We start from the raw sequence: 15794 nt of genomic DNA, 5'->3' as shown, positions 1-15794 counted from the left end.
AAATCACTTATATTTATTTGACCCTCCCCCCTGGGAATCGAACCCGGGACCTCCAGAACGGCAGCCGAGCGTGCTGACCAATACACTACGGAGGTGGACAAATAAATTTCCTACCCAAATAAATGTCAATCTTCAAAGTAAGCAACACTTTGACTAGACACAAAAATTGCGTTTGACATTCAGGGCGTCTTCGTTTCTTTATTGATTTAATAACTTTTTCGTCAGTCATCATTAGATTTTGCCATCCGTCTCGTTCGCAATAACAAAAAACGGTACACCGTTGAATATTTTTAAACAAAACGGAATATCTCGTAAACACAATTTACAAGAAGTCTTTGAGTATATAATCTTTGATTCAATAATAATAATAATAAATCTTTTTTCCAGCTTTGTAAATGACAGTGAATTTCAATATAGTAGATTGCAATACCGTGTCATCGCTTGAACGCATTTAGATTTCATTCGTCTGGAAATTTTGAGGTACGTTGGATTACAAGAAAATATTATTCTTTCAAAAATATGTTTCATTTGCAATTTCAGTCAATTTGAAAATTTTTGAAGACAAGGTGATCAACCATGCTCTTTACAGCTAGTCCAGGCTAACTATTGATTATGTATATATGATTGGTATTAACCGTAACTCCGCGATTAATCAATCGATCGAATGGGTACTACCACAGGGTAGTCAGAAACGATAAAAAATAAAATCATCTAATTTTTGCAGGCGCACTTCGCTTTGTATAAATCTTTATAGGCACTAAATTCAGCGAGCGTGCCTTTACTGTTTCGGTCCGATGGCATGGAATGCTCTTCCTCCAGTAGGGTGAAGGCTGACCGGAGCATTTCTAACGCAACATGTTACGATGCGAGCATTGGTATAGTCAGTACAGGGAGCCGAGTGCTCCATCCATAGTTTCGGATGCTCGCCGCGAGCGATGTTACGACGAAATGCTCCGGTCAGTCTCCACTTGTAGAAATAGTGTGAATGAGATAATCTTTACAAAAAAATTAAAAATGCATTTGTTTGCCAAATCATTTCCACTATCTTACCTCAATTCATTCATAGTGATGGGCCCTTGATTAAGTATTTTACAAAAATGGAACTGCATAATTTATCAAAATGTATTATTATATTTGTTGTAATGTAATTGTTTATTTTCAGATAGAAGCAGAGGACCAAGATAATTTTAGCCATTTGACCCATTGAAGCGTGGTGTGATAGCTACGGTTTCCTTAAATGTGGCATAGTTTGTACGGTTTTCCATATTACAGATCACATTAATCACTGACTGTTTCGCCGGCATTTTAACATCAAGTTTTCTAACCTACAAAGCTTTTCAAGAACTCAGAGATGAGTGTTTTCAAGATGGCGTTCGGTGAAGAAGCAGCGTGGCATCGAGCCATTCCAGGTTATGCTGGAAAAAACTCATGCGAGATTGAAGAGACCTTCACAAGATCATCTGGATTATTAAAATTTTGCCATCGGTCACTGCTACCCTTTTACTCTAAGATAAAATGGGTCAGTCCTCTGTACTCTAAATGTGGTCAGATGATCCAAATCACGTGTCATTGCAAGGTTTCTCCCGAATAAAGAAGGAAAATTTTCTTAATAGTTTGGTATAAACGAAAACGGATCTCCTCACCCGAATGTCAATACATACTATTTCAATTGATGCATTTCAATTGACGAGTCGCTCACTGACCGCCGAAGGGAACAGTCGCGTGCCGATATGCTCCGGGTTTCACCCGCGTTACGATTAGTACGGGTTTTACCCGTCATTACAGTGTACTGTGTTTCCTGGAAGTGTTTCGTTTTCGGTTCTAGTGACAGGTTATTACCCAGTGGTGTTTGTGTGTGTGCTGTGACTCAATTAGTTTGTAATATGTAATAGTTAGTAAGTTGTGGAATGCGGGAAAATGCCCGTAAATGACCACACTGAGGTTCGCCACCCAGTTGGCCGCTTTTCCCGCGGAGGCGCAAAGAAGAGGATAGCGCATGAATGCAGGATTGCGACGTGGAATGTAAGAGGACGTATGGATGAAAAAATGAATGAACTGTGTAATGTAATGGAAAGTCTTCTTCATCTTCTTGCTCAATGCTGAGCGTCGTGGTCTTCTGGAATGTCAGGCACTTGGTGCACAAGTCCTCTCCATTCTTCCCGGTCCTGGGCCAACTTGATGGCAGCGTTTAGCGAGGATCCGGTTAATTCCTTTATTTGGTCTGTCCATCTTGTTGGAGACCGTCCTCTTGCCCGCTTGCCTTCAACTGTACCTGTTACTACCAGTTTTTCAAGACTCTTCTCGTTCTTTCTGGCGATATGCCCAAAGTAAGACAGAATCCTTTTCCTGCAAGTAGTGGAGAGTCTTTCTGTCACTGACAGTTCGCGGAGAATGGAGACGTTTGTGCGTCTTGCAGTCCAAGGAATGCGCAGCATCCTCCTCCAGCACCACATTTCAAACACATCCAGCATATGTCTTTCCTTTTTCCTCAGTGTCCATGTTTCCACTCCATACAGCGCAATGGAGAATACAAGAGATTTCACTAGACGGGTTTTCGTTCTCCTCAGTATGAACCGATTTTTCCATATCTTCGCCAGACTAGACATTGCTGATTTTGCCATTCCAATTCTTCTCCGGATTTCTGCTTCACAGCCTCCGTCTTTAGAAATGAGTGCACCTATGGAAAGTAAGTGTTTGGATTTGTTATGTGTGACTGAAAGCTGGAAAAAAGGTAGTGGATCGATGGAACGCGACGGCACTTTGATTCTCTGGTCTGGACTCCCGGAGTCAGATAGAGCTTGTCGGGGCGTCGCCGCGTTTCTATCACCCAGGATGGTAGAATGTATGAAAGAGTATGTGTTCGTCAACGCAAGACTCATGTTTGTCAGATTCAAAGTCGGGTTAACAAAGCTACTTGTTTTAATAGGATATGTCAACTCCGACAGCGAGTCTGAGAAGGATGAGTTTTGGTTGAATGTAATGAGTGTGATGAATGGAAAAATGAATAATGAAAAGGTAATTCTGGCCGGTGATTTGAATGGCTGGGTTGGTACAAGGAGAGACGGTTTTGAATCAGCGCTCGGTTTGTATGGAGATGCGAGAGTGAACGATAATGGGAAGAGATTGCTAGAGGTGTGTCTGGAATGGAATCTCTTTGTGTCAAATACTTTTTTTGCACACAAGGGAATCCATCAATATACTTGGGAGAGATGTGATGAAAGGTCTATTATCGATTATGTCGTCATTGACTCTAGATTGAGATCCACCACAGTAGACACAAGAGTGTTCAGGGGGGCCGAAATGGAAGCAGATCACTTTTTGAGTGAAGAAAGAACGGTAAAACAAATTTATGAGGCGAATGTTAGCGGGAAAAGAAGCAGAGGAAGACCGAGAAAAACATGGCACGATCAGGTATGCCAAATACTTGAAAGTGGTCAGGTTAGGAGTCGTAACAATCGGCGGGTATGTATGAGGAGATGCATGAACGTGGAAGAGGCGAAGAATGTTTGCAAGGACAGAGTGGTGTGGCGCTCTATTCTCTCTGCCTACCCCTGCGGGGAAGCGGCGTGATGGTTAGTTAGTTAGTAATGGTCTAAGGATTCAGGGTTATCACACAATGACTGATAAAGGACTTGGATCATTAGGAAAGTGGACATTCCTCTCACCGTAGCTGTACAACCTTGGAGTTCCTTTGAGATGCAAATCCTCCTTTGCATACCCTTTGGTCAATTGTTAGAAGGAGGCAAGAAGTGTCATAAATGTACGATATTCAGATAACATTCTCATCAATAATAGTTACTTCCTTCGATGTTTATGCCTGAGTGAAGGTCACAAACATCTTCCTTGTGACTCGGTTGTCAACATGATACTTTGGTTTTATATTATGTTCGTTGTCAACATGATACTTTGGTTTTATATTAATAAAATGTTAATTTGTTGAAGAAAATCGTGTTTTTATTTAGTCAACCCTAGATTACTAAAGTAGAGGCTGACCGGAGCATTTCGTAATAACGTAACACGTTACGATGCGAGCATTCAGGCAGTCAGTACACCGAACCGAGTGCTCCATCCATAGTTTCGGATGCTCGGTGATGATCGCCGCGAGCGATGTTACAACGTTATGTTACGACGAAATGCTACGGTCAGTCTCCATTTTTAGAGTCGTGGGACCAACCCATATATCGCTCACTCCTTTCAAGAACGTCATAAATCAAAAAACGTGATATTTCAGGAGAACGTTTTATGAGTTTAAAAATATAACACAATGCATTAAAAATAAATATCAAGCCACTTATGTAACTTTTTACTATACAACAAATCTTTTTAGGTACAATCTGAAGGTTTTTTCTCCATTTGAAAAATATATAGTATATTTAAAAAAAATAATTAAACAATACCTTTTATTCAAAATGCAAAAATAACACTTTCTGCCCTGTAGTGGGTAAATATTAAGTTAAAAATATGCCTCTTTTGCTGGGATATAGTACATTTTCTGGGCATTCCGAAAACATGAACAACTGAAAAATGATGATTTTTGATTTATGACGTTCTTGAAAGGAGTGAGCGAAATATGAAAGAACATGGAGTTTTCAAAAGAAGGATAAAAGTAGTCTGAATGCACTTGAAATTCGATCTTTCAGACAAATGTGGCAAATTGACGTATGATAGATGTTCGAATGGTGTAATGAGGAAAGTTATATTATTTATTGTTTCAGCATTCACTTTGTGGTAAGACATGATGAAATTGTAAATAAAAACACTGTTTTTTACCACTTGAGTTATATTAATTTTTTTTCGCTTCCGAAACTAGAAACTAGAACTAAAATATATATAATTTAAGTGGTAAAAAACAAGTGTTTTCATTTAATTAAGGAAAGAACGCAAGGCGGAGATAAGCATTACCATTAAAATAAAGAAACACGTCGCTCGCTTCTTTCAACAACGTCATATTTCAAAAATCCTGATTTTTCAGGAGATCGTTTTTAAAGTTTAAGAATATAATAAAATGTATTAAAATTAAATATCAAGCCACTTATTGAATTTTTTAACGTGCAACAGATCTTTTGAAGTAAAACCTGAAGGTTTTTTCTCCATTTGAAAAATATTTAGCAAATTTGAAAAAATAATTAAACAATACCTTTTCTTCAAAATGCAAAAACAATACTTTCTGCCCTGTAGCGAGTAAATATTAAGTTAAAAATATGCCGCTTTTACTGGGATATAGTACATTTTCTGGGCATCCCGAAAACATGCATAATTGAAAATTGACAATTTTTGATATATACGTTGTTGAAAGGAGTGAGCGATGTGTTGAGATGGTTTAGACACGTGGAGCAAATGAGTGAGAAAGGATGGTTAAACAAATGTATGAGGCGAATGTAGTGAAAAATAGCGGAGGAAGATCGAAGGAAACTTGGTGGAAGGTGGTCGGATCAGGAGTCGGAATAATCGGCGGGTTTGTATGAGGAGATGCATGAATGGGAGAGAGATGAAGAATATCTGCAAAGATAGTGGTGTTTTGTTACTATATAAAGAGATAAAAAAAGAAAAATAACAATAGCAAAAGATAAATTAATAATTTTATTTTGATAAAGTTCATCCATAAAAAACAAAGTATATTATAAAAAAGATGTTATAATGAAATTACGTTTGCACCGTGAGATACGTTCACAAAACCCTTCAAAGTCCTTTCCTTCAGTTTCTGAAAAGTAAAAGAAAAATCAGTTAATTTTTTTAATTAATATTTGAAGCACAACTTAGTGATTTTTCATATTATAACATAAAAAATAACTTCGTTATAATATATTCTTTCTTCTTCTTTTTCCATGTTCGCTCCCTAGGTGGAGCATATGGCCAACACGAGTCGTCTCCAAGTCACTCTGTCACGCGCCATCTCCTTGGCTTCCTCCCAGGTCAGTCCGGCGTCTCGAAGTTCCGCTGAGTATAGTCGGTGAATGGTCGTCAGCGGCCTTCCGGGGCGCCGGAATCCTCGGGGTTGGAAGAAGAGACATGAGGGGTTGATGCCCTCAGGTGGCATTCTAAGGACATGTCCCAACCATGTCCACCTTCTTCTCTTCAGGACTTCCAGTATGAGGGGCTGTTGAGTTCTTCTCCTCACATCGTCATTCCTGACGAAGTCATACCACTTTATACCCAGTATTCGCCTCAGGCATCTATTTTCAAAACTTGCTAGTTTCTTGCTTTGAGCTTTGGTGAGGTGCCACGACTCACATCCGTACAGCAACACTGTTAGGATGCAGGCATTAAAGAGACGACACTTGGGATATAATATATATTGGGACTTAACACACTAAGGACAGAAAAGGTATTTCTACCCGTTCGGTCGATTGATGCTTTAGGACGGGAATAGTATTTTTACCTTCTGCGCCGGCCTCATTTCAAAGTCAGAAAAGAAGGAACTACATATTTAATGTTTTTATATGAATATTATGTACCAATCTCTTTGTTAAGGTCTTAACTAATGTACATTATTATCAAATCCCGTCGCCAACAATCTGCAGGCGTAAAAAAAACACCCGTCCAAAATGTGTTATTTATTATCTCAACTATTTTCCAATATTTTTGTTTTGAGTATTTATCAGTCCGAGGAAGAAAATGCTTTAAATCCGCAGGACAGTATGATAAAGTTATAAAGGTTAATTTTTAGTATTAGAAACCCAGCTACTATCAAACAGGCACCGTGGCGTAGTAGGGTACATGCTCGACTGCGAAATTGGCATCACGGGTTCAATTCCCGCCAAGAGCAAAATAAATTCAAGAAAGATTTATTTTCAATTGGTCTGAGTGTTTGTGATGTATATTTCACATTTACCTTCCCAATCCTTACTATCCTACTTGCCGACAAGCCTCTAATAGAGGCTTTGCGGGTTATTCCTTTAAAAAAAAAAATAATGAGCTAAAAATGATAATACCTTAGCAAATAGATCTGCCATCAGAAGATTAGTTTTTCTGTCTTGCGCTTTCTTCAGGTCATGCTTTTTGTTCAAAATTTCCGGTAGTTTCTTATACTGGCGAGCTGTGTTTCTCACCATTTCATTGGGATTAAACATTCTACTGCCATCTGTAACGAAAAAAACACATTAAATTTGAAACATTGACTCAATTCTAACTTACATTTGAGGGTATTGGGCACATGTTTCATAAATATCAATTGATTCCGTTTATTCACAAAGTAAATTACATATTAACAGCAACGTACAGTGAATCAGTCATGACGTAACATAAACGTCCATCTTGTGGGGTCTTGTCTTGCAACATGTCCTGCACATTGCCATTTTAGTTTTGCTACGCGATCGATTGAATACCGATTAAATTAAATTGATTGAATTAAAAAAAGACGCGGAGTAAAAATATTAAACACTTATAATAAAGCGTTAAAACTAAATAATATGGAGATTTTTTATATTCCGAAAGCACTTAAAAATAATATTCCTTTAATTAACAATCAAATAAATTTTACTTATAGTCCATTATTTGATTGAACATCGGTTAAGCAAGTTTCGTCAATATCCAATTCAAACCCCGCCCACTCCTTTCATCCTATGAGTATATAAGCTGGTTTATTAATATGTTTCATCCTAGTGCATGTTTAACCTCGGCTCGTAACGCATGTTTGTGCTACAACCTTAGCATGTTGGTCTTCGGGTCCACCAAAAATCGCATGTGTTAAACATTTTGTGTAGTTTTAAGTGTGTAAATAGTGCTATGGTAGTGAAGGGTGGCATTGTTTGCATGCTGTAGTAGTGATTGTCCTGACGAAGAGACGGGTACGTCTCGAAACCGGTAGACATAAAAATCTTGGTGAGTGGTTAAATACTAATATGTATTACTAAGATTTTTGTAAAAAATAAATAAGTAAAAATGACTAACCACAAAGTAAATGCTTTAAATATTAATAATATTGAGAATACAAAACATACATTTTGGTAAACGAATCCCATGTTTGAGCGCTATACATTCCAGATCACTCAGCTCAATTTCTTTCACGTTTGGCAGACTGGTCACTCCCAAGGAGAGGAGTTTCCTGCGATCTGAATCCCGCTGCAGTCTAGGAAAAGAAGAATAAAAATCATGTAACTAACCATCACGCCGCTTCTCTGCAGGGGTAGACAGAGAGAATAGAACGCCACGCCACTCTGTCACTGCAAACATCTTCTACATTCATGCATCTCCTCATACACACCCGCCGATTATTTCCACTCCTGACCAGATCACGCCCAAGTGTTTGAAGGAATACTTGATCATGCCGAGATTTCCTCGGTCTTCCTCTGCTCCTTAGTTCTAACTACACTCGCCTCAAAAAATTGTAATACTGTTCTTTTTTCACACATTCCTTCAAAGTCCAAATCATCTCAACATGTCTTTCTAAATTTTATTGATAATGCTTATCTCTTGCCTTGCACTCATTCCTAATGTCTTTATTGGTACATTTAAAATACATCATTTATCTGCAAACACATGAGAATAGAAAGTAAAATGAAAATATACAAAACATGTGTTCGACCAATAGCCACTTATGGGATTGAGGCAAGAGCAGATACTTCCAGAACAAAATCTCGACTTCGAACCTCTGAGATGAAGACTCCAATCCATAACCGGAAACACATTGCGAGACTGAGTAAGAAAAACCGACATCCGGAGCATGTGTAAGACGGAGGATATCGTGAGGTGGGGACGACAACGAAGGCGATACTGGAATGAACATATTAACAGAATGTCAGAAGACAGACTTCCACATATCGCCCTTCAAGGTAACCCTGAAAGACGCAGACCCCCAGGCAGACCTCCAAAAAGATGGAAAGATGGCTGGGAGTCAACATCCCAAGAGCGACATGCAGAGGCACAAACAGATCCCTAGGATCTGCAAAAAGAAGAAGAAGAAGAACAAGATTTATCTGCACATTCGTCTTGGAGATCGCATTTTGACATTCAGTCTACTTTCATCCTTCTTTTGTCAACTCGGTGCTTCACTTCCATACATTACAAGATAATGTTAATACCTCATTTCATGGATTCGTTTCAGGCACTGCTGTCTTCTATCGGCTGCGCAAATAAATTCTGGTCTCCTCATTTTCAGATATTCCCCCAGAGTACAGCCGTATTTATTGTCGGAGCGGGTTGAAGGCACTTCGTTTTCCTCGGAGCAGGAAGATGGACCGTCCGATGCTGAATCTCGACTACGATCGCTGTTCAGACTGCTGAACTCTTGGATCTGTTCGTCGGTCGAAGCCTTGTCTCCGACCGATTCATCATCGTCACTTTTATTAGCACGAAGTGCCCGCACCCCGTTTTTTTTATGCAAATCTTTTTTGCTCCGCGGTTTCGGGACTTTGACAATTATCTCTTCCAAAGGGATCTTTTTATTCTGCAAAGATTCCTCGAGAAGGCTTTCGCTCGACTCTACTATTAAGTTGTACGCTATGGCCTTCGGTACGCATTTCTTTTTTTGTTCTCTCCTTATAAGTTCGGCGATTATCTTCGTCCTTTGTTTCTTGTTGCAGTCTAAGCACAACTTGAGACCCGTGGACAAATTGACAAGTCTGCATGAAGGACACACTAGCAGAGTATCTCCAGTTTTAATTCTGTCAGCTTTTTTAGAATCCTTGGGCCGAGAATCGCACGGTATTGAATGGGATTTCTCTTTACTTTTAGATGACTTGTGGATCGTGGTGGTCGTGTAGGGTGCAGCTGTAGATACGTTAACTTCGTTGACCATAGGCAAAGTATTTCTCGGAGAACAATCGTCACCGCCCGGTTTCTGATGTTGGCATTTGACGCAGGGGGCACTCTTTACTTCCTCGTACCTCTGGATGATGTCGGAATATTCCTTGGAAAAGGCTTTCCTCACCTTTTCGATCAAGCGATCGGACACATGAGAAGACTTGGAGTAGGTTCTCGCTGTATCCTGACATTCACTCGTGACATCTTTTTGCGGGCGGCAAGTATCACTCGCAGATTGCGGTTCTTCTTGACAAATGGGGGCCTGCGGGATATCGATGTTCCGTATGTTCTTGGGAGTCACGATAGGAGATGTGATTGCATCGACAAAAGTAATTTGCCTCTCGGGAATACGGGGTGTTTTCAAATTTGGAGATTTTCTCCCTGTGATATCTTCTACATTCATCGTTTGGCAGGTTTGTTTGTTGATGGAAAAATGTGATTTTAGTTGAATTTCTTTAGCACCATGTTGTGAAGATTTCAAACCGGATGTAGAAGGTAACGATTTTGCATGTAGCTTCGTATTATCGTCATTTTTGTAGTACACCCCCGATCCTCTGATAGTTTGAAAGCTGGTAGGTTCCGGAGAACAACTTTGTTCGTAAGAAACTGGATCGGAAACCTGAGCCGAAGTTTTAGTCGGGGTAGGAGATCGCGAAACGGCACACGACCTCAGTTTTTCCTTTTTAGCGCGTGAGGCGGCAGCCGCCAGCTTGGCATTCTTCGCTAGAGTATACTTCATGATGAGTTCATCATACTCCTTCATGAAGGACTGCAGGATCTTGCACTTTTGATACTTTTCGAAAACTTTTTCTAACTTATGAAGTTGGGTCGGAACATCCTGTTTCTCGGTAGACATTTTGGTGGTATCGCAAGCGGATGAGCTGGAACTTATCAGGTTGCTGCGGCAACATGGACACAGGATACCGGGAAGGCTGTTCTTGCAACACACGCTCCGGAGCGTGGACGAACTGGGAGATTTGGAAAACCAAGGGTGATTTTTGCAGCAGCTCTCTTTATCATTGCAGATGCAATCTGGGTCGTTATCAGCCGGTGGAATAGGCTTTTGAGAGGAGTGAGGCTTTTCATTAGTCTTAGAAATAACTTTCGGGCAGCAAGACGTTGTTTTGGATGTGGTTTTTGGCTCCGATTCGGAACCGTTATCTGACGAACAAGGTTTTTGGGACATCTGAGACCGTTCCTCCAATTTAGAACTAGCTTTTGAATAGCTAGATGTCAGTTTAAACGCGGGCTTTGCGTCCAATTCGGAAAACCTTTGAGATCTTGGTATGTAAGGTCCCAGAGACATCGGTTGGGCTTGCGATTCGTGTGCAGAAATGCAAGTAGTAGGCTTCTTCACTCTCGCTGCCTTTTTAGAAGTGGGGTAAGATGAAACTATTTCTTCCACATTACTGAGGGTATTCTCGCATGACTCGTCGGAACTCTTCTTCAAATTGAGGGGTGGGATGTGCACATATTTATCAGACTCGGGAGAAGGCGAGGCGATCACCGAGTAGTACGCCAGGTTGGTGTTTTCCTGATCGGGAATCGCAGAACGCAGCTTATTCGCAGATCCTCTGTCTCCGCTCGCACCGTCATCTTTGATATCCTTGTGGGACAGAAGAAAACGATCCTTATCGCTTTTTAGCAATTCGAAATTTTCAGGGATGTGTTTGTTTTCGAGTTTAAGTTTTAAAATTGTCAATTGTAAAATTTCCTCATTGATCAGAGAGAGCTGCTTCTGCGTGACGTTCGAACAGATAGACAAAGGGGAATCGGCTTTGTTAATTTTGGACAAGTAATTTGCCAAATCTTTTTCCAAATGCATTTCCTTTCTCTTCTTCAAATAAGCTTCTTCCTTAAGTCGACGGAGCTTACGTTTGTCATCCTCCTTCTTTTTTTCTATGAGATATTGTTCATATATTTCTTCGGATTTTGTTTTTCCTTTTTTGGTATCTTCTCTGGATTCGGAACTAGAGACTTTAGGGGTTGATGAAAGCACACTAAAGGTCCTTCTGGAAACTTCCGTCGATTGTGTCGTTTTGTTATCGACTTCAGATTTATGGGAGGAAGCAGGTTTTGAATGGGTTTCTGAGATATTTTCTACGTTACTCGGGGTTGAATGTTTGCTGTTGCGCGTAGATTTCACCTTATTTTCGAGATAATCAGAGTAAGATAGGGACACGGGAGCACTCTTGACTGTTCTAAAATGGTCACTTGCTTTTGTATTCAACGGCGTATCGGCGGTCAAGCTTCTTTGAATAGGATTAGGTATTTTTTCAAGAATAGAGTCGGTCACAGAATCTGATTGTATTTTGTTTTCGATAATTATCTCTGATTTTTGTTCACTTTCGTGACTTGCAGGTTTGTCATTACTGTCGCTGCTCGTCAGTTTCTCTGCAGAATTAGTTTCTGGCGTTAATTTATCGCTGTCAGAAACGGCTCCGGGATCGCTAGCCTCATCTTCCGGGTAGTCATTTTTTATTAAAATTTGAATGACTTTCTTGACGAGTTTTTTCTTCAGTTGAGGGTCCTTGTTTCGAATCGCGACCAGTTTGCTGATCAGCTCGATGCTGGAGTTGAGGTCCTTGCTGAAAGAGGAGAGCTCGAACATTTTGAGGATGTCTAAAGCGCTCTTGGAGCTTTCGCTGGAGGTGGTGGCCGGCGCGATAGAACCGATGCTGGCGACTCCCTGGCTGGATTCTTGATTGCTTTGCGAAGCTGTCGGATGCAACGCACTCTGGAACATGTGGCCTGGCAAGTATTCAAAACTTCCCGTCCGCGTTAATACGCTATCGCTACATTTGGCGGGAGATTCCGAATCCAGTGCAAAGTTCTCAGAATCCGCATGTTTGCCATCGTCTTCGGATCGGTAGCTCTCAATGCTTTCTTTATCGGGTAGAGCGTATAATTTTTGAGGTAGCTTAAATCCATCCCTTCGTCGCCGTTTTTTAGTCGAGTAAGTGACGGGTTTGTCATTCTTATGTAAAACGTTTAAAATTATCGGTGTCTTGGAGGTAAGTATGTCAGAAAAGGAGTACGGAGCGTCATCGCTTATTGTTTGTGCCGATGTAGATACGTTACTACCCCTGTAGCTTGTCTGTATTTCTTTATTACTTGTAGATATTTCCGTGGGCAATGTTGATTTTGAGGTGTTTGAAGTTGTGGTATTGTACGAGGGCGATGAGGCTTTATAATCCACTGTAGCGGGATGTGGCGACTCTCTTTTATCTTGAACTAGATTATATTGTCTCTTTTCATCCATATGATATAAACTCTCAACATCTTTGCCTAAAGGGCTATTTTTATCCTCTTCCTGTACACCAAACGAGATTTTTTTGGTCATATCTATTTGAATATTCGACGAGTCCTGATAATTTATACAGTCTAATTTGTAACTTCCAGAATTTCTTATACGTTTGATAATGGCTTTGGTATTGGTTTTAGTACTAGCTTTCTTAGTCAAAGATGTCCGAGGCTTCACTTTTAAATTTTGGTTAGTGGCCATGTTTTCTTTTTCAGTTTCTGGAGTGGAGTGAGCGTTTGGAAGCCCCATCTTGACGACGTTTTGCATTTCAATGTCCACGGTTTCGCGTTGTGGAGATTTTCTGTCACTTGCACCTTCCTTATTGTTGTACCTGCTGCGTAAAGCCATTCTTTCGAGGGTACTGAGGTTCCGTTCCGAGAAGCCTCCGAGTTCTGCGTTGGCGTATCCGACATCAGCGAGGGAGTCCCATTCCAACTTCCGAGTGACGCTACTGCCGGGAGAACCGGGTTTGAATGTCGAATGGTCTGTTTGGTTTCCATCTACACAGAAAAAAAATCAATGCTTATTTAATTTCTGGCTATGTTGAGTTAACATTGATAGCATTATACAAAATGAGCTTAGTAAAATTTATATCTATTTATAGATTTGGCGTTTAATTTGAAGAACTCCTTTTTAATTTATGTATCAAATGTTAAATTCAAACACTGATTTTTTGAGTCTACTAAGTTGTATTTTATTGTTAAAAAACACATAAAAAATTAATTTTGTGACAATTGATTCGCCTAGTTATGGCATTTTCACACGAATGTTTGATGAATGAAAAATCAATGTTTGATTTAATATTTTGTACATAAAATATTTTTTTTTATTTATATACAAAAATGTAAGTAATATTAGTATATAATCACTCACCGAGATTTTTATGTCTAACGGTTTTGAGACCGTCTCTTCGTCAGGACAATCACTACAAAAGCATGCGAAAAAGTTGTAGTGAAGTCCTGATGAAGAGACGTCTCGAAACTAGTAGACATAAAAATCTCAGTGAGTGGTTATATACTAATATTACTAACATATTTGTAAAAAATTAAAATATTAGTTAAAATGACTAACCACAAAGTAAATGCCTTAAAAATTAATAGTATTAAGAATATAAATAAATTTTATTACCATCTCCCATTTCTCTGCAGTCCTTGTTGGTAGATTTTTCACTTCGATCCGACATTGTCAACTCAATTTTTGGAGGACTTGAATTTTGATTTTGATCTTCATGTATCTTTGGAGTGTCTCCAATACCCAAAGTGCACGATTTTGATAGTTTCTAAAAAAATAAAAATAACAAAGGCATCATTTTAAATATCATAAATATTATCAGTGCAACAAAAACGCGCTAAGAGTGTCATATATGAAGACTCTAAGGAGCATATCTGGCAAGAGTCTACGAGATAGAATAAGGAACACCAGGATAAGAGAAATATGCGAGATCCGAGATATCGTTAGGTGGGGAAGACAATGAAGAAGACAATGGTGTGCGCATGTGAGGAGAATGGAACCATCCAGACTCCCCCACATCGCACTGCACGGCCAACCTCAAGGTTTCCGGGCAGACCATCAAAGAGATGGATTGACAGTTGGGAATCAACATCGCAGGAAGCTTATCCCTTTTAAAAACAGGCCACGAGGCACACCAAGAAGAAGAAGAAGAATAGTTATCGGTGTCATTCCTGTCATCAATAGTAATATAAAATATATGTAAAAAGACCTCCACTGACAAGACACATAAGGTGGCTTGATGGGTCTCTGCAAAAAAAAGTTAGTAATGTATATGAATGTATATATGTATTTATATTTATTTATTTATTGAACGGCATATATCTTAAACATAATACATATATACAGCAGTATCTTATATAAAAATACAGTAATGAATTCACTAATAGAGAAACAAAAAGTCTTAATCATAAAATAATAATAAAATAACATATAGTAAGCACTGGTAAATATATGTCTCCTTCACACACTAACAGCGAGCAGCAAGAGAGAGTGAAACACAAAGTTTAAATTTATCCATTATAACATATGTAAATATAAAGTTAGCAAATAAATGTTTCAATAAAAAAAATTGGTTGGTGCAATAGTAAAACAAATGCTTAGAATTTACCTTTTGGGAGAAGGGTTCCAAATGCAAGGACCTAAATGCTATATCCTCACACTCCCTGTTGTCGCTATTCAAAGATCTGGATATTATTTCCCGGGTGGAGAGCTCTTTTACTTGACAATGGCTGTGATCGTAGACGGGGTTCAGACATCGAGCTGTTACGAATTCCGAATCAGTACGAATACTCGACGACGTGCAAGACTTCGGAGCACCGTGGGAGAAAAAATACTGCTCCAAATCTCTGTTCTGGCCGAAACGTTTGAAATAATCTAAAATTTGCGGACTAACGCTATCTTTCACTTCGAGCAATTTAGCTTTTTGACGCGACGAGGGATTTTCGCCAGAATCCATACTTTTCTAAATAAACCTTTATCAGAATGTTATTCAGATGGACGTTTGAAACGTTTTTTAGACATCTCCACGATTTTACGACACACAAACGTTATAGATAAATGTTTTGCAACAATTCAAAACTTTGAAAAACGGTTTTCTCTAATGACATTCCGTTTGAATGTAGATTTGTTGATTTTTGACGCAATTTAATGGACATAGACAATAATTTTCCTAAAGACAAAAAGAAAGGAATGTTTTGTTTATTTTTCAGTGAAATTGTCTATGCCACTACTGTCGTAC

General features: G+C 39.3%; 1 protein-coding gene and 1 long non-coding RNA gene across 2 annotated transcripts; one reads left to right on the top strand and one right to left on the bottom strand.

Annotated features, from left to right (window-relative positions):
• Positions 1–340: 340 nt before the first annotated feature.
• On the top strand, positions 341–3892 carry LOC148311522 (uncharacterized). Its single transcript, XR_015837234.1, has 2 exons — positions 341–480; positions 1163–3892. It is a non-coding gene; the product is annotated as an uncharacterized LOC148311522 (long non-coding RNA).
• A 1674-nt stretch (positions 3893–5566) lies between these two features.
• On the bottom strand, positions 5567–15715 carry LOC148311521 (uncharacterized). Its single transcript, XM_088256526.1, has 6 exons — positions 15165–15715; positions 14174–14324; positions 9021–13545; positions 7941–8068; positions 6933–7081; positions 5567–5701 (listed from the first exon to the last, which is right to left on the bottom strand). Exons 1-6 carry the CDS (start codon positions 15510–15512, stop codon positions 5633–5635), a joined length of 5370 nt encoding a protein of 1789 aa, XP_088112652.1. The 5' UTR covers positions 15513–15715; the 3' UTR covers positions 5567–5632.
• Positions 15716–15794: the final 79 nt, after the last annotated feature.

The sequence above is a fragment of the Brachycentrus maculatus genome, unplaced genomic scaffold (genome assembly GCF_059751285.1).
Source record: "Brachycentrus maculatus isolate JH-2025_06_01 unplaced genomic scaffold, ASM5975128v1 h1tg000061l, whole genome shotgun sequence".
NCBI lineage: Eukaryota > Metazoa > Arthropoda > Insecta > Trichoptera > Brachycentridae > Brachycentrus > Brachycentrus maculatus.
Note: the sequence above shows the minus strand (reverse complement) of the source record. Positions and strands in the feature narration are given on the sequence as shown.